General features: G+C 28.9%; 2 protein-coding genes across 2 annotated transcripts; both read right to left on the bottom strand.

Moving 5' to 3' along the window:
* Nucleotides 1-4,686: 4,686 nt before the first annotated feature.
* Nucleotides 4,687-6,383, bottom strand: LOC114192205. The gene is made up of 3 exons (XM_028081848.1): nt 5,687-6,383; nt 5,320-5,469; nt 4,687-5,209 (listed from the first exon to the last, which is right to left on the bottom strand). Exons 1-3 carry the CDS (start codon nt 6,314-6,316, stop codon nt 4,919-4,921), a joined length of 1,071 nt encoding a protein of 356 aa, XP_027937649.1. The 5' UTR covers nt 6,317-6,383; the 3' UTR covers nt 4,687-4,918.
* Nucleotides 6,384-12,789: 6,406 nt separating this feature from the next.
* On the bottom strand, nt 12,790-13,749 carry LOC114190425. Its single transcript, XM_028079302.1, has one exon. The coding sequence runs from the start codon at nt 13,451-13,453 to the stop codon at nt 13,085-13,087; it is 369 nt and encodes a 122-aa protein (XP_027935103.1). The 5' UTR covers nt 13,454-13,749; the 3' UTR covers nt 12,790-13,084.
* Nucleotides 13,750-18,706: the final 4,957 nt, after the last annotated feature.

The following is an 18,706-nucleotide window of genomic DNA, read 5'->3' as shown; positions in this document are numbered from 1 at the left end:
CAAAATCTAAACCTTACAAATGTACTTTTAATTTTTTAAATCTATAATTTTACTGTAAAGTGAAATATTGTCATTATATAAAATTTATTAATATGATTATTATATAAAGTTTATTATAATAAATTATGTTATGAATTATTATAAGTTATGTTTAAGTACGTATATTGTTTAATTTAATTACTTGACAAATAAAAATAATAATGTTTTAACTAACATTTGACTTTGATAGACTTCTTTTAGTTTTTTTAACTAAATTCCATTGAGATTTGGTTTTAGTATTTAAAAATATTTTAATTATTGGTTTGAGTTAAAATGAATTTAAATCCACAGTTAAAAATAATATCTTATATTTGCTCTTTCTCTCGTCTCCTTCGTCAATTTAGGATCGAATTTTAATAGGGACAGCTAATTTTCGTTTTTCAATTTTGTTACTGGATTTACAGCTTCTAGTGTTTTGTCTTTCAAGAGAAAAATTAGGGATCAATACTGTTATCGATGAAAAAAATGTGCAATACATGTGTAGAAAAATAAAAGATTGATTCACACTTCCTTATAATGGGTAGAGAATAAATTCAAATAACTTTACATATGTTAAACATTGAAATTATATTTAATTTAAAAATATAATGTTAACCCAATTTATTTTTGTCACAGTAAAATTAAATAATGGCAGAAACTATGAAAAAATTACAAGTTACACTTGAGATGAAGAAACTATTTACCTACTATTATTTACATTATCATTTTAGGTATTGGAGGAGTCCTGAAGAATCGAGAAAATTAATTAGGCCCCAAGTGTGATGTGAGAGTTTGGATTATAATTAATTAGCCAATTAGTAATGGTAAGTTGGCATACAATAAATAAAGTGGTTATCTAATAATTGAAGTCTATTAACAGTAAATATTCAAATCATTCGCTTTTAAAACAATAAAAACTTTAACCAACCAAAGGTATTTCAAGAGACTGAAATCAAATTTGGATATATGTGAACACAGATTAAAATTAAATTGGGCAATTACATAATAATGGCCATGATAGATGTGACTATGTTAAGTTAGATTGTCCTTGTCAACTAAACACTTAGTGTAAATATAAATCATTTCAAGACAGGACTGAAATCATTTACACGAGAGATTATAAATTTAAATCAAATAGAGAAAAAAATTCTGAGATGTAAATAGATTCTAATTTCGTTATATTTATGGGATAAGCCAATACAGCATATGTTATGTAAAATATAGTTAAAAATATTGTATTAGAATTTAAAATAGTGCATCATTGTTTTAAGACAGGAATATCTAATATCAGATTAAATTAAATCGGCATAAAATATCACTATAAAGTATTTTCGGACAAGAGAGAATTTGATGAATTGGAATCTAAGAAAATAGATTCCGTGTACATTGGAAGCAATAATATAGAATGTTCCAATTTGACCCACTGCCACAAATTCATTTAAGAAACAATTTTAGCTACTCGTCTCTCAATATTTTTTTAAATTAATAAATTATAATTTGTTGAATATAATATTACATCATATTTATATTAATATGATTTATCTTCAAATATACGTTATAAAACATGTTTATGCCAATGCATATTTCTTTTTAGTTCAACAATTTGTCTTAGTGGACAAATAATACTTAAAATGTTGATAAGTTTTGATGGGATGATTTTATGATTCTTCTTTATCTCATTGTTAGTTACGTAATGCTCAGGTATGTTTAAGTTGTAATTCAATTTTTTAAATTTTTATTATGTTATATTATTTTTGATTTTTTTTAACTTATTTTCCAATATAAAGATTTTCCTATTCAATTACTTCATCACAGGTTAGTTACACAATATTAAGTCAACTTATGTTAAATTAAGTTGACAAAAAATACGTTGTTAAATCAAATTAAGCTGAATTAGATTGAATCTACATCGAATCTAATGATTTTGATCTACATTAAAGTTAACTAGTTAGATTGGAGTTAAATAGGTATCGAAGATCTTATACCGATTAGAGATAAGACGATTTTATAATATATAAATGAGAGCAAATTCCACTTTACAAGTCAATTTTGTGAAATTGAGTTAGACTTAAAATTTATTTCTTAATATGGTGATAGAGGACTATCAATGGAAACCATACCTTCCTTGACTTATCAAAAGTTGATCTTTGTAGCGAACTTTCTTTCGACTTATCAATCATATTGATTGTGGCATTTCTACTATCGATCCTTATCAAAGAGGGACATCTTTGTGGCAAATTTTCCTTTAACTTATCAAACTGTTAAATTGTGGCGTCTTTCCATTTTTGTTTTATTTCACGTTCTTTATTTTTATTTAAGTGATTCTTTACAGAAGAAATCTAAAGTCAGAAGAGATCATCATCTTTCTGGTACTTCCGGTAAGGATCGTATCACATGGTATCAAGTCTATCTTAACGAAATTTATTGTTTGTTGGGCCTATTGTACCACCCATTATCAAATGATTTGTTGTTTGATGGATGGACTTATGGTGCCACCTACTATCAAACTATTCATTAGTGTCTAGTCTCACACCTTCGGTGTGAAGGGGAGTTATTGGAGATCCCACGTTGAAGATAAGACTATTTCATGATATATAAATGAGTGCAAACCTTATCTTATATGTCAGTTTTGTATTATTAAATTAAGTTTAAAATTTACTTTTGATTACATGTTAGACCGAATAAGATCCAATATTCTTCATATATTATTGTAATTAAATAACTTTTTTTTTTTAATAACCAAATGTGTACAAAAACTCATATAAGCATATGGTGTGCCAAAATAGATTTAGATGGACCATTTATGCAAATTAATTGTTTAGATTACCGCAATATTTCTGAATATTGCTAGTAAAACAGAATCATACAAATTTTGTAATTATTGCACACACACAAATAAGATAAAAAAGAAGGTTGATATCAGGATTTATATTATTTGCAAATATCAATCAATACAATATATAGGAATATGACAGATTCAAAAGATTTTAAGACAAAATGTACACAAAATTATCTAATTATTGTGGTACTGGGGTAAAAGTTTTGGGGGTAAAAATTAAGGAAATAAAAGTATAAAAACTATCAAACATAGTTAACAGAAATTGAAGAGTTCATAAAATATCCAATACGATGACGGGTACTCAACATCGTTCCATAAACACGCTTACAGTACCAGCAGCACAGTATCTTATTACAGCATCTACAGTGAGTCAACCAGCATTGACAAGTTTAGATATGAAAGATAGAACAATATTTTCTTCTTCAGTTGGCAAACTTTTTCTACGAAAAAAAAAAGGCAGATATTTGGTGAGGTCGCAGGCCCAAAAATAGGACGAACTTTCTTATGTTTCTAAACAGCAATTTTAAAGCAATCCTAAGGTTTTTGCTTTCTGGTAGTACCCTTTCAAAGTATTTTGTAAATACCAACACTACAACTCAAAGACCGATAAAAGTTATAACTAAACACTTGCCCAAAAGTGTACAAATTTTGTGCCAAAGGAATACACAGCAACGGAAACAGAGTCTAGAAACGAATAATTTATGTTATTGCAAGTCATAATTAATAAATGCCAGTCAAAATACAAACAATTACGTTAGAAATCATGAGAGGGATAAAAATTCTAGCATAGCATTAGCAGGGAACCCATTGACACTGATTTAAAAAAAAAAATAGACAGGTGCAGTACTTAGAAAAAACAATTTGGGCTGGAGAACTTTTTGAGATTAAAAAAAAGTCTCTTCTATTGTCCATGATTTCCTATGTATAATAAAACACTTCAACCTCATCATTTTTTATTCTAAAAAAATATAAAGATGAGAATAGACATTTTCATGTTTCTCAAGCAGTTATGAAATGTATTTTCTCTATATGCTAACATTTTATTTTTGTGAAAAAAATCTAACATGTTTATTTTTATTTTTTTTTCATATAAGCCTTTTAAGAAGTGTAGTTAAACACCTAAAATCACTGTAATTTGGAGTCACGCCATTGAAAAGAAGAACAGAAGAATCTGCACCCTGTTATTTTTCTTTGAAGATAATCATTAATTTGTAGTGCAATGGATTTGGCTCAGAAGTTCTTCAACTGCAATCCTTGCAGCAAAACATGGAGGAGTGGTTTATTAGAAACTCGCTTGATATGTGACCAAACAGTTTAAGATGTTCAATCAAATGTAACTGCACCACATAGCGCTGCTTGATAAGACCAGCATGCTGATATCACTTGTGCTTGGCTCTTGTTGGCGTGCTTGTTCAAGCGAAGTGAAATAAAACAGATATGCAGATAAAACGAGTTTTGAAGAGCCCTGATTGATATTATGTACTCCACACATCAGACACCAAGTTTTGTTGCAGAAAATATATTAAGACTTAAGCAGAAGAGCAATGTTATGCACTAGAATAAATGTCATTTGCAGTAGTGTATGCATAAAAAGGGAAAACAAATGAAAACTTAAAGGTGATGTAATGATATCAAAGAAATGGATGTTAGATTTCAGTTCTGGAAAAGGTGAAGTTATAACAACTTGGATGTTCTTGTTCTCAAATGTCCAAGTCCAACCTTTTCCATTTGTTTTAAACTGGAAATTCAATAAGATTTACTACATATTTAAATAAATTTCTCTGTAAACATAGAGCGAAAAGAAAAGTTTGTTTGATGATTAAAGAGCTATAACTCTCTTAATTTCTTCTAAAAGTGCATTTGTCCAATTGTATTCAAATGTATAGCTTTGCAGGGTAAGTTGGGATAGTCAAAACATATACAAATGAATTTCAAAATCAAAAGATAAAAAAGTACACACAAGAGAACCTAAAACTAAAGGAAATGAAGCTCCTCACAAGAGATGAGGACAGGGACTTGTGCTGATGATTAAAGAGCTATAACTCCAAAATCTACTCTTGGTCAAGTTGGGATTTGAGCCTTTTTGTTTGCAGTGAATCCATTGTAGCGGTTATCTTCAAATGCCACAGACAGCCAGAAATCTTTCTTCAGTCTGCCGACAATTCTTGAAATCCTAAACTTGAGGAACTCCAATACTGCAGAATACAACCTTGTACCATCAATAATAGAGCTCCTTTGATATTCAAGAACCCAAGTATTTGGGTCTAATTGCACTGCTGAAGCACCCCATTTTGGTTGCATCCATGAAGTATTTCCCTTCCGAATCAAATAGCCTCCTTGTCCACCATTCCACTTTATAAACAGATTGACAACGACTCAGTGTTAGTCAACAACAATAAACCAATCCTAGTCATTCGACCTGTGGAGGCTGACTAAAAAACAAGACATTGCAGAGAATTCACCTGAGTGACTCTTCCTGATAAAAGAGTGAATGTTCGAGTAGAGAACCCATTTGTGAGCAATCCTGCTGTTTGCAAAGGCCATCCCCAAATTGTTACCTCTTCTGTAGCAGATTTGTACATTGTACACCTTGAATTCAATAGCAGACCATCCTATACAAAATGTCAATTGTTTTTTGTAAGCAACACTGCCTTATTAACAAGGTAAAAATGTAGTGTAAAATGTGCTGTAGCTTATTCAGTAAAAATTAGCTCTAGTCTCCACATTTTAAACTCGCTAGTTCATATTCAAGAAATATGAGAACCAGATTTTACCCTAGAATCAACGAAAACAGAATAAAAAAGCTTTCTTTTTAAGAGTCACAAATACCTGGCTGATTTCCCACGATGAGATATCAGTGAAACTGCAATTTGAAACTTGCCCAACAACCACACTTGTCAACTCTGTGTGCAAAAGCCTCAGCTTTCCATTCAAATCACTCACTCGGCTACATTTCTCACTGACCCTTTTGACCACATGCGGCGAGAAAGCAGGCTTGAAAACCCCAGAGACCACCGAGGAGAAAACAAGGTCCGCAGATATAAATAATCCAAAAAGGAGAAGCAACCTGAAGAAACTGAAAGCAGAGGTTTCTTGTCTCATGGTCTGCTTCTCCATTTCGTGGGTGGAGTCTGATCTGGAACTTGATCTGGATAGAGGAGTGGATGATGAGAGCTGAAACGAACTGGATCGGGGAGTGGACACAACAGAGGCATCGAAGGAGAGAGGGGTGCAGAGAACGTTGTTGATTTTGTGGGGTTTAGAGAACTTGGTGAGGGTGCTTTTGTGGACGCTGGTGGGCATGAGATCGAGGGTGGCATTGATGCTGGCCAAACACATTTCGCAATTGCAATTGGCATCTTTCTTGCAACCAGGAAAGTAGCAGCTGCTCTCACGGTTATCTTCTTCCCATGAGCTGGATTTTGATTTTGACTTTGATTGCACAAAGACTGTTCCCATGGCTTCTTCCTTCTCCCTCCCAACACAGATGTTTGTTTTTATTTTCTGGTTTCGATTTTTCCTCTAGCGCCCGATGTAACAGCATTCGAACGTCGGTTTCAGGCCCCACCTTTGAGTTTGAATCCCAACGGTCATATTGGAAATTTAGGATTTTATTTTATTTTAATTGTTAATATGTTTTCAAATTTCAAGTTTGAAGTCGTTATTTATTCTCTAGAGCCAATTTCCTAATAGTTATTAAAAAGTATTATTTTTTGTTATTTTTTTTTTCTCTTTCACACTTTTATTATATAGTAATGTATAGTAACGTGTACAATATCTTCCATTGAATAAAAAAAAAGTTAGTGTAATTTAGTCGCACCCTACAAAAGTGTTACACGTAATATAATTTTGTTTATAATTTTACATTAGTATATGATGTAAATATGATTTTGGAGATTGAAATTGTAAATATGTTTTTTGTCATTATATTAAATAGCAAGCCAGAATTTTTTTTAATAAAAAAAATGTTGACATACATTATTATAATTCATACAATTTATAATAATTATTAGTAGTATTTGGTTCGATTAATTTGAAGGAAAATAAAAGCGAGATCTACCTCATACAAATTAGAAGATTTTGAAATAAAATGACGTCAGCCAAAAAATACCATATATGATCTTCTGATTCTAACGTTAAAAGTGAATAATTACTTTTGGATCGGAAAGAAGTTTCAAAGAAAAAAAAAATAATGAAGGTAAAAGAGGGTAATCAATTCCCCAATGAAGGAATCGATTCTTTAGCATAAAAAACATATAAAATAACTAAACGAAATTGATTAACATCTCTTCTCATAATCACATAATAATCAATTTTTCTCAGAATCACAAAATATATAAAAGTTTTACGATTGTTTTCTTCGGTTAAATGAAAAATATATTTTTTAATTATGTTGACAATTAATATTCTTAATTTACAAATTAATGGTAAATACAAATCTATTTGTTGAATTAAAGTAACCTTTAGTGTAAATAAAATAAAATTTTTTAGTACAATACTTTAAAATAGTTTATTTAAAATGAAATTGACTTATAGCTATATGTTAGTTCAACTAATTTTTAACTCGTTTTTATCTTTCTTCTATTACGATTTCTCATATTTGAATACATTTCTTTGTTATTTTTTTATAAAATTAAACTCTTTATCTTTATTGCTTTTATCAGAATATTAAAGAGCATTTTTAATATTAAACATGTTAATTATTAAATATTACACATATATTTGGATTATTTTTCTTAATTTATTTTGTAGTTTGAATTAAAACATAAATTAACGAACTAATTACTGTTATATTATATAATATTATGTAAAAATTTCATAAAAAAATAAATGTAAAAACGATTTAAATAAAACATAAAATCATTATAAATAAACAAATAGTAAATTTGATTAGTAATGTTTAGACCAACTAGTTAAAATAAAATTACTTATTCAAATACCATTTTTTAAAATAAAGAAAGAAAGGAGCTAAAATAAGGAAAGTTGAGTATGGAAGGGTTGGTGAATTTGGACTAAAGCAAGGAAAATACGAAACCTGCGGTGGGAAAGTATCGCTTTTTCCAACAGATTGAGCAATGAATAAGTTCCGAAGTTTTTTCAATGCAATGCTTGTTCTGCCTTCCAATGCTATGTATGTCCTCCACTATTGAAACATCTATCATTCCATACCATTTTTGTTTCACCTTCATTATCTATAACTATATTCACATATGTATTCAGTAAAAGAATTTGCACTCCATTTTGTTGTTAAATTGTTTTATAATAATAACATTCAAATATAACTCATATTTCTTCAAAATTTATTTCATTTAAAATTTATTTTGTTGATGTCGTCCAAATATACACTCTATCTCTCGTATCTCTCTTCCTGCTTTGATAAGAAAAAGAAAAAAAGAAAATTACAAAACATAAAGAAATGAAAACAAAAAGAAAAAAATGAGTAGAAAAAAATAACATATAAAACATTTTTATATCTCTCCACTGATAGGAAGATCAAAATATATAGATAAAATAATATTACATCAGAAGACAAAAAAATTTAAAAATGTGGTTATTGAAAGAAGGTAAAAGGACAAACTTTTTCTTTATTTGTCTCCTTACTTTCTGGTGATTCCTCGTAAATTCGGAAATAATTAATGCTGAACACACTTTCCTTATTTGTTATAAAGCAATCTTTTATATATATATAATTCTAAAATAGATAATCCAGAATTACTTATATACAATAATACTCTAACATTTACACGTATTTGATAAAGAATTACGATGCGAATAATTATATAATTACAAAAAATTATCTTAATTAAATTTTAAATCTTTCAAAAGTTTTAATATTTCTAATTAAGTTTTTGTTAAATTTTTTTATTTTATTAAATGTTTAAATTTTTTTATACTTTTAATTAATATTTATTTATTTTTTCGTTTAACGATCATGTAATTGTTATCTTCAACGTCTTATTGTCTTATTTTCTTGTATCCAAGTTCTGTACTATTAATATAGAGGTATAATTATTGATTTAGTCTCTCAATTTTTTGAGTTGATTTAATTTGTTTTCTAAATTTTTTGAAGGTTCAATTTGGTCTTGAGTTTTTGGAAGGTTTAATTTTTGGTACTCTTATTTTTTAGAAATGGTTCAGTTTAGTACTTTCCGTTATATTTCAGTTAACTAGTTTGCACACCAGTGAGCTGTCATTGTGCAATAGAAACTTGATGAAGTTGTTAATTGATTGATTTGTTTGTTGGATGTAATTAACATCATTTTAGTCTGTTGATGTATAAGTATAATACTAAATTGATCCACTTTAACAAATACGGGTACCAAATTAAATATTTAAAAAATTCAAACACTAAATTAAATGAAATAAAAAATAATTGGGACCAAATTAATAATTATATCTAATAAAAAATATATTATAGTTGATGTAAATCGTAACCGATTTTCATTGCTTTTATTGAGAATGAGTTGGATATAGTGCTAGATTTTTTTTTTAAGAATAGTGATAAAATAATATTCTGGTCACTAAAAATATTATTATTGATGATGACAAAGATAATATTTTTTATCACTTTAAATAGGTGTTATCCGTTTTCATTAATGAAATAAATGAATGTTCCTATTTATTTGCATTATTATTATATTAAAAACATAACCTCACATCATATCTAGTTAACCAAAAAATTAAATAAGAAAAAAATATAGAATTTTTAATACTTAATGTACTAAAAAAATTAATACAAACTCAATTATAAATATTTAAATTTATAAAGTTAATTAAATCTAACAAAAAAATAAATTATATTTTATAAAGTAGTTTTCGATCCACTTAGATTTTACACTTTAGTCAAAAGAAAAGCGATTAAGTGACTTATGTTTGTTTTTGTCAAAAATAAATTTTAAAAATATATAATTAAACATATTTCAACTGTATTTAGTCAAATATGTGTTGAATTGGGGGTGAAACTCAATTTGTACCTTCAAATCATGATTTGGGGAATGGATACAAACCAGACCTACTCAAAAATTTATTAATCGATTGAATTGACCACACTGACTTAGTAACATGATTTTCGGTAATTATTGAACTTAGCTTTATGAATCACCCTTTCTAACGAATTTAAAAGTTTATGGTAAAAAAAAAACTTATTGTTTAAGCCCCTCCATAATATTTTAAAAGGATTAAATGGTTTTCTTTCTTAAACATCTAGTTAGGTAAATAAACTTCTAGTAATTTTTAAATTTTAACATATAGAGGTGGAACTAGAAAAGTGACAACTGATATATCAATTGATACGATAAATAAATAAAAACCATTTACCCTTTAAAACGAGAAATGTACTTTTAAAGAATAAACTATAGAGATCACAATAAATATTTCCCATTATGATATTTTGTTTGATGTGCTTAAATTATTAAAAAACAAATCGTTTAAGAGAAAACTTTTTTTTCTTCTCAAAATTAACTTATGTTACACGTAAATGAGTTGTTTAAGTCTTCACATAAAATGAGGCCCATGTTAGTGGTGGGGATTAGATCTTTTTCAGAGGACTTTGACTTCCAATTTATTTTTCTTACACTAGTGTATAAATAAAAATATATTTTTTAATTTTACTATATTCTACATATTTATCATTTTTTAATTTTTTGTATATTTATAAACGAGTTTTGACACGCTTAAAATATGTTATGAACATTAAACAATATAATTTTGGTTTGGTTAAACTCAACTTACTTCGTTCTCTCTATTTTAACGCCATTAAAAGTTATTAAATCTCTTTTCCAAATTTAATCTTTCAACCAATACCTTCAAAACTGAAAAATATATAACAAAGTTCAAGTAGACAAGAAAATAATAATAAAATGTAAACTTAAAGATAATATATTCAAACTAAATTAAAATGAGCATAATTAAAACTTAATTACTCGTAGGAAATGGATACCCGCAAGTAGTTGGTACGAGTATTTTTAATATTCATATGTTAACGGGGCGAGTACATGTATCATAGTATCCGTACCCGTGGATATTCGTACCTGCTATACTCTAATTTAAATAAAAAAATATGATTAAAATATTAACATATTTATTTTGAATGAGTTATTTTTTTATTAATTAGTTTTAAAAAAAATTTATTTATTTATAAATTTTTATTCAACACTATTTAAATGTGTTATTTAGACTTTATTTAAAATTTATGAATGTTTTGTATTGTATTTTATTTGAATTTATAATTAAAATATATTGTTAAATATTTATTTTTATTTTTTTTGTAAATATCTGTGAGTATTAAAAGTTTATGCAAGTACCCGCATAATAGATATTTGATGGATATAAATATAAATACAAAACAGATATTTACATAAAGTAGGAATAAGTATGAATGAAGTATTATCCTACCTTATCCCTAATTATATGTATATAAAATGGCAATTGATGCCTTTCCGAATCTGCTACTAGGTAACTAAAATATACGCAATACTTAATTATTTTATTATTTTGTGGACGTAGGTAATTGATTGAGCAGTTACAGTGCACTAATGAGAGGAGGGGTAGAAGAGAATTTTAGACTAAGAGATTTTCTTTGAATTAACTAACAAATCAAAACAAAATATCCATTAAGGGAGTACTGAACAATAACACAAGGCATTTCGGAAATGATCTCTAACGGGACTAGAATTAGTGGCAACACATTAATGATGATTTCTTAATTCAACACACCTAACTTAATTACAATCAAGTGCCTTAATGAACATCAACATTATTGATACGCCATATTTAACCACAACCAATCGAGTGTCTTAGCTACTTCATGGTCCTTCATCTCCTCAAACTTTAATACCATCATTACATCAACCTCAAGAAAACTATCGTAACCACATCACCAAGTTGAAAAAGGAAAAGTTTAAAACTACGTCATATTACCTACCAATGTGTGATTCAATAAGATCTTCTGATATTCTGTTATATCTTGTGCATGTTTAAGTTATGTTTTTATTTTAATAAAACACACTATTTTAACAGTTACGATAATGTCGTGATTCCTCCATAATACGAAAAAAATTATATTTAGAAATTGAGGGAAGTTGACCATAGATATGGTTTCACCAAATTTTCATACGTGTTTGTTGATTTTTTTTTTAATTTTTTTTCTTGGGGATATTATTGATTGTTTGAGACTACGTCAAATGTGACAAATGCATTGGCATTATGGTGAATAGAGTGGTCCAAAATTGTTTCTTAAACCTAACAATTTATTTCCTTCAGGGCAATGTCAATGCATTGTGTTGCTTGACTTGCAAAATGGGTTATGTAGTATCTTCTGGCAAGAAAAATGTGCACAGAAAAAAAAAGAAGGAAATGTTAAGTGTAAGGAAAATGATGCTTGGATATTAATATCTTATTAGGCATCTAGAGGAAGACGGTGATGGAGATAGGGATAGAAAAGAAAGAAGAAATATCGACAGTACAAGAAACATGATGACATAAATCTGTGAAAAAAACATGGACATGTGAAGTTTAAAGACATATTCTTCCTTCTGTTTTCTTTTTCTTAATGATTATAGAATACTATAAAGATTTAATTTACTTTCATTTTGGTTTCATGAAATGTCTTGAATTCTTGTTCTCTTACCAAACTTATCGAATTCATTCCTTAATTGTTCCACTCATCTCAACTTAAATTCAGTTAAAATTTCAAATAATTCTGGAATACCAGAGTTCACACAAAACATATCCTAATGCGAGTGGAAGATAAGGCTTAAGAAAAATCCAACCTTCCACTTTTTCATAACAATTTCAAGTCCTTAAAAAACTCACGCTAATAATTAATCAAAGAAGTTCGCTGGTACCCAAAACACCAATTTACCTTTCATCCCAATCAGAAGCATCAAAAAAGGTTTTTGGATTGTACATTTATACACATAAACGAGTCGAAATTTTGGAGGAGAGAAAAGTTTGAGGTCATCTTTTTTATTTTTCTTGAAACTCGGTCACTATTTTGCCAATGAAGTGAACAAAGAGATGACAAAGAGGATTAGGAATACCAAACTAGAAACTAGAGATCAGTTGGAGAGAAAAAAAAAAAAAAAAAAGCAGAAGAAAATAAGACTTCCTGTACATGACAAGAAGAAAGAACTTATCCCATAAGGCTAAACCTAGTTTTATTCCAACAAAAAACAGAGTATCCTCTGCCTCTGCCTCTGCTCTGTTCTGTTCTGTTCCAACCCTGCATCAGTATAAACGGAAAGTTGAAGAATCTCCGACTTGAGAAGTGGTGGTTGACCTTGTATACTTCTTTGATGAAGACGGAGATTGTGAAAGGTCACCGGACCTTCTCCTCAGCATCTGTCTCATCCCATCAGCCACTCTAACGGCAGGGTTTGATTTGAACTTGCGGCAGAATGACATGTGAGCCTTCACAGCTTCATCCATGGCCGGTGATGTTTTTTTCCCTCCATAGCTCACTTCGTCTCTCACTGCTTCAGAGCACAACCCACATAACCATTTTCCATCGAACTTGGACTTTACTTCGGTGATGTAGTCTTGGGTGCAATCCTCCTTCAACCCACAACACTCGCACTTCACTGACTCAATCTCCATCTTTATAATACCTGTTTTCGAACTTGTTGTTTTTTGTAAGGATGAGAATCTTTCTTTCTCCTTAAGACATGCAAGAAGGGCACAATGATTGAGGTGGTCTTGTTTATTTACTAGCGTGTAGCATGGTTTTGTTGGGCGAAGGACTAGGAAGTGGGTATTGTTGTGAAATGAGGGGCTTTATGGTGTTTGAGAGATAGAGAGAGAGAGAAAGAAAGTGTGTTTAAGTTTAAGATAGTGAAATGCCATAATTTCCTCCATGTTCTAAGGGACATGGGCAGTGGAAAATGTGACAAGGCTGGTCGGAGGGACCTTTGCTCTGCCCTTTTCTAGCATTTAATATTTTAATTCTACTACCCATAAATCAAACTACCCAAAATGTAAAATAAGTGGGACAAAGTGGTGGGTACCTGAACAGTTAATACTATCTATATATTATAATTTTGGTTTAATTTGATACTCATTTTTAAAAGGTGTTAATTGAGTTTCAAATTTTAAAAAAATATCTTAATTAGGTAATTTTCTGACAAAAATTTTTAATACCGTTAATTTTATTCATAACTTTTACCTCTAAATTTTAATATAAATATCAATACTTAATTTTGTACGTCATTTTAAATATCAATACTGTTAACGACGTTAACAATTTTCTTCTGAAAGGGACCTGATTGAGATAACTTTTTAAAAATTGGGACTCGATTAACACATTTTTAAAAACGAGTACCAAACTAATATATCTGAATAAAAACGAGGATCATCTTAGTAATTAAACCTATAATATTCTATTCTATTGCATTTTTACTAACTTCTTAGTCCTTCTTTCTATTTTTTTATTCAATGCCCTGTTCTCTCACTTCAATATTTTATACTAATGCATGAATAGTTTTTTCTTATTAATTATTTTACAAGAAAAGTCTTCGACTTTAACAATGAGTTAGACCGCAGTATTTCAATATGATTAATTTGGAATGCCCTGCTCACAAAAGCCCAACTATCATTCTCTTTAGATGTGTATAAAGAGTTCACTGATTTTTGTGTTGAAATAATTAACATTATTGATAAGTGTTTATAATATCTTGTGTCATCATCCTAATTAAACTTCTGAATTTACTATTAAGTTATGAGCTTTGTTTATTAAATGTTTAAATTTAAGGTTTAAACACTTTCTTTTAGTATTATTTATAGAAATGTGAAAGTTAAGGAGAGGAAGTTAGTTTGAAATCATGTTGTTTAGTAACTACAATATTTATTTAATTGAAGGATTATTATATTCATTGAATCACCGATATTTGTTCAATAATGAAAAAGTTAACTGTGCTTAAAAGGTTGTCTGTTTAGCATAGAGAAAAAAAAAAAAAAAACTCAATCAAAAGTTTGGACTGGAAACCTGAATCTCTTGAAATGAATATTTAGAGGAAGAAAGGAACTATGTGCTAGGGAGACAAGAGGAGAAACTTCATAAAGACTTCTCACTTCAATCTTGTTATTCTCTTGACTATTTTTTGTTTTCTAATCGTCTAGGAACAGTTAACTCCTATTTTCATTGGGATTGTATGTAATGATTTTTTCATATATGCAATTTTTCTTTTGAAACATAAATATGTAGTGTGACTCGTGTTTTTTCTTGATGTTTCGTATTGCATGATTTGATTATTTATACTTTTAATTGTATCTAAAATTGAAAAATATTTTTAGAACTTGATTTTGAAGATCGAACAATTTAGACAAATGATTCTAGACTTAATTTTATATATCTTGGTCATTGTAAACACTTATTCTTCAAGCAAATCTAATTGAAAAAAAATGAGATTAACATTTTCATATTAAATCTTTAAGAAATCATAACTAGTGAGCTTATTGTGTGAATGATATTGAGTTATCTTAGAGATATTCTGGTCAGAAAATCTGCATTGAGTTGAGTTCATAAAATCTAACATGGTGCATCTTTACTCTTATTAAGTAATATAATTTTAAGTTGGTAAGTTTGAATAAATTCATAAGTATCACTACTCTTCAAACTTATATGAGCCAACGATTTGAATTTTTAGTCCAAATTAAGAAGAATTCAAATGGACTAAACACACAAAAATTCTTGAGAAATGTTATATAAACTTTTCATTTTACTTGTACAATTTGATATCCTTATAAAAGAAATAACAATAACTTCATCTCAATATTTAAACTCAAGATTGTTAATTAAATTAGAATAATTACTTTAATTGATTTATGTATTCCTCACTTAAACGTAAGTACTCCACTTTCAATTCATGTGTATATTATTTAATATATTTATTTTGAAATAAAAAACAATAATCTTACATGTCTATTGATATAAGTATTATTTTTATTTCACCATATATAAAAAATATAACAAAAATTTTAAAATAATAAAAAATTATTTATATTATTTTAACCTCATGACAATAATAGGTGTCAATGCATAATTATTCGTTTAATTTTAAAAGGTAAAATATTGAACTTATAAGTTCATTAATAAGTAAGTTTTAGTTTTCATAACATGTAATTAATGTGTAGAGTTCATATTTTTATACATGTTGTTGACATTATAACTTCAACCTTATTCAAAAACACTTAAAATGAGTTTTTTTGTTTTTATTTTTTGACTTGGCTAAGCTTCCCTATTTCTTTTGTTCCTTCGGTTGTTAGAGAAGAAATAAGGAATAGAAAATTGAGAGAAACCCAAAGCACATGGCAAGGTAAAGCTACAAATGCTAATCCAATTAATTTTCTCATTCCTTCAATATTTTTTAGTGCAAGATGTCAAGATTTCCTCTCATAATGGCCATGTGCTTTGTGCCAAGTAGCCTTTGTTGTGCAAGCTTCAGTCACCATCCTAACTCACAAAACAAAAATTGATCAAATCCGTCGCAACTTTTTCCATGTTTATGTACCGTCCTTATCCCAATTTCATTATACTGCTCTCATATTTATTACCATAACATATAATTAAATATAATGTTAAAAATTTAAGTGTGAGTCTAAGTTCACATTGATTATAAATGAGAAAGAGAAAATAAAGTACTATATAAGAATAAAAACACATAAATTTATTATCTTAATGTTTTGGGTTGAGAGTGGTGTCAATATATTTTGAGTTGAGAGTGTTGTCAATGTCTTATGTGTTTGGACTCTGATTTTATTAGTGTTGTTTTTTTTCTAGTGAAACTTCTTCTATAAATTTAACATATAATTATCTCCAATAAAAGTGTGATCGACTGATATACGGGAAAATTATAACAAATACATAAGGTAATTATAACATGCAAAAAAAAAAAAAAAGAAGAGAGTTAAAGTGAATGTGAATTCTCAATATATATATTTTGTTAAAAGTTGTGGACTGATTGGGCACCTCATCACCTCACCTTATTGTTGTTGTTTTTAGAAAAAATCTCTCACCAAAAAGTGTGGGAATATATTATATAAGGATGAAAAGGAAATGCATATAAAAGTAAGTTACAAAACTATACTTTCATTACAATCATAATTCACTTTAAAATTACCTGACAAAAGAATGTGACAAATAATAAATTCACGACTTGACTACACATTGCCAGATTTTTCCAAGCTGTCGAAAGTTGCAATAATACTACTCTACTCTCTCCCCTAAAAAAACATTTCTCTTCCTTTTTCTCTTTCACATAGACAAAGCATCTTCATAGAGTGATTCTAGTTAAAAAAAAAAAAAACATTTAGGAATGCTCCTTTTCCTCTAACAAAGTGCGCATGCAATTAATTACACACTTCTCAAAGATTGCATGCAAAAAAGATAAAAATATTATCTACAAAGGGTCACAATTTCACCCCACTCAACAATTTTGCACCTGTTCAATTTATGTTGAACTTGCTTTTATAGGTCTCAATTAATATGACGCCAGTGTGACAATATCCTAGCATCAATGAAAAAGAACTATCACTTGCTATATACTATTATATTTTCCCACAACTTTAATATTTGTTTTTGATCAATGTTGCTTTCAACTACATATTCGTTGGTCTATAGTTTTTGATGCCATTTCACATGAAAATAAATATGGTCTTCTTCTCATACTCCCGACACACGGAAGATCACAATTGGTCTGTAATTACTCATGAGCTCAGAACCCTGAATTGATTAAATTTGCTGAAAAAAAAGTCAAAGTCAGAGTCATAGTAGGTATGTAAATATATGGAGGAGGATGTGCAAAATGAAACATGGAACGTGCATCTTCTGTTGAAAGTTTGAACTCCCTTTTCCAGCGAATCGTTTCTCTTGGATATTAACAGATCTGGAATGTCGAATTTACAGAAGAGCATTTGTGTGAATAGTAATAGGGTACTATATAAAAATGAAGACTCATAAATTTATTATCTTAAAGTTTTAGATTGATACTAGTATGAATGTGTTATTTGGTTGGACTTAGATATCGTTGATGTCGTGTTTCCAATGAACTTCATCCTCTTTCCACTTAACCTGGAACAGTTAAACTCATTTACAAAGGTAGCTTTCAGGCTTTAATATGATGGTTTTGACATTGAAAGGAAAGTGATGGTGAATGGAAGGGGTTGAAAAGCTGTTCTTCTTCTCTTGGGACCAGTGATCTGATTTTGAAGGGCCTATTGAGATCATTATTAAGCAGCGGAAAATAAAGTTAGTTAGGTTGATTACATGAGAAGAATCATAATTGAGTGGGCTAACTTGCCAACAATAATTGCAGAAATTTGGTAATAATTTTAGGACCACTCATGTTAGTGACCAAAGCCTAAAATGGAACCATCGATCTCTGTGATCAAAATAGTGACTACTCCTGCCACTGTTAATAGCTGCGAGTAAAAATTACATCCAATATCTGTTTTATCAGAGATCATGCAAGTTTTTGATACATGATATATAGAAGAACCATGCATGAGAAGAAAATGAAGTGTGTTTGGTGTGAGTGTCCTTCCAAGGGATAGAAACTATGTAAGTTCCTTATTACTCATAGGTCCACATACTGTGCCATTTTCATTTATCCAAAACATGGGTATTAATTGTATCATTCATATAAGAAAGTTTATGATATGAACATGCATGAAGAAGATGTGTAACATTTCTTCTTTTATGCAATAGATACGAGCAATGTAACTCTCCATTTCTTGCACGCCACAATATATTCAAAGCGTATCCAGGGAGTGCCTTATTTAGAGTTCATACCTAATTCATGTCATTCTGCTCGCCATGTGTATAAAACTCGTCAGATAAGTCGTATATGTACAGAG

This window comes from Vigna unguiculata, chromosome 7, assembly GCF_004118075.2.
Source record: "Vigna unguiculata cultivar IT97K-499-35 chromosome 7, ASM411807v1, whole genome shotgun sequence".
Lineage (NCBI taxonomy): Eukaryota > Viridiplantae > Streptophyta > Magnoliopsida > Fabales > Fabaceae > Vigna > Vigna unguiculata.
The sequence above is the reverse complement of the archived record's forward strand: the minus strand, read 5'-3'. Positions and strand labels throughout refer to the sequence as shown.

Excerpts from the sequence above, each read along its gene's own strand:
- LOC114192205 (XM_028081848.1), bottom strand. The coding sequence starts at position 6,316 with ATGGGAACAGTCTTTGTGCAATCAAAGTCAAAATCAAAATCCAGCTCA. Across the intron at positions 5,470-5,686 it reads CATCGTGGGAAATCAGCCAG|GATGGTCTGCTATTGAATTC; the intron begins GTATTTGTGACT and ends CATTTTGTATAG. Across the intron at positions 5,210-5,319 it reads TATCAGGAAGAGTCACTCAG|TGGAATGGTGGACAAGGAGG; the intron begins GTGAATTCTCTG and ends CTGTTTATAAAG.
- LOC114190425 (XM_028079302.1), bottom strand. The coding sequence starts at position 13,453 with ATGGAGATTGAGTCAGTGAAGTGCGAGTGTTGTGGGTTGAAGGAGGAT.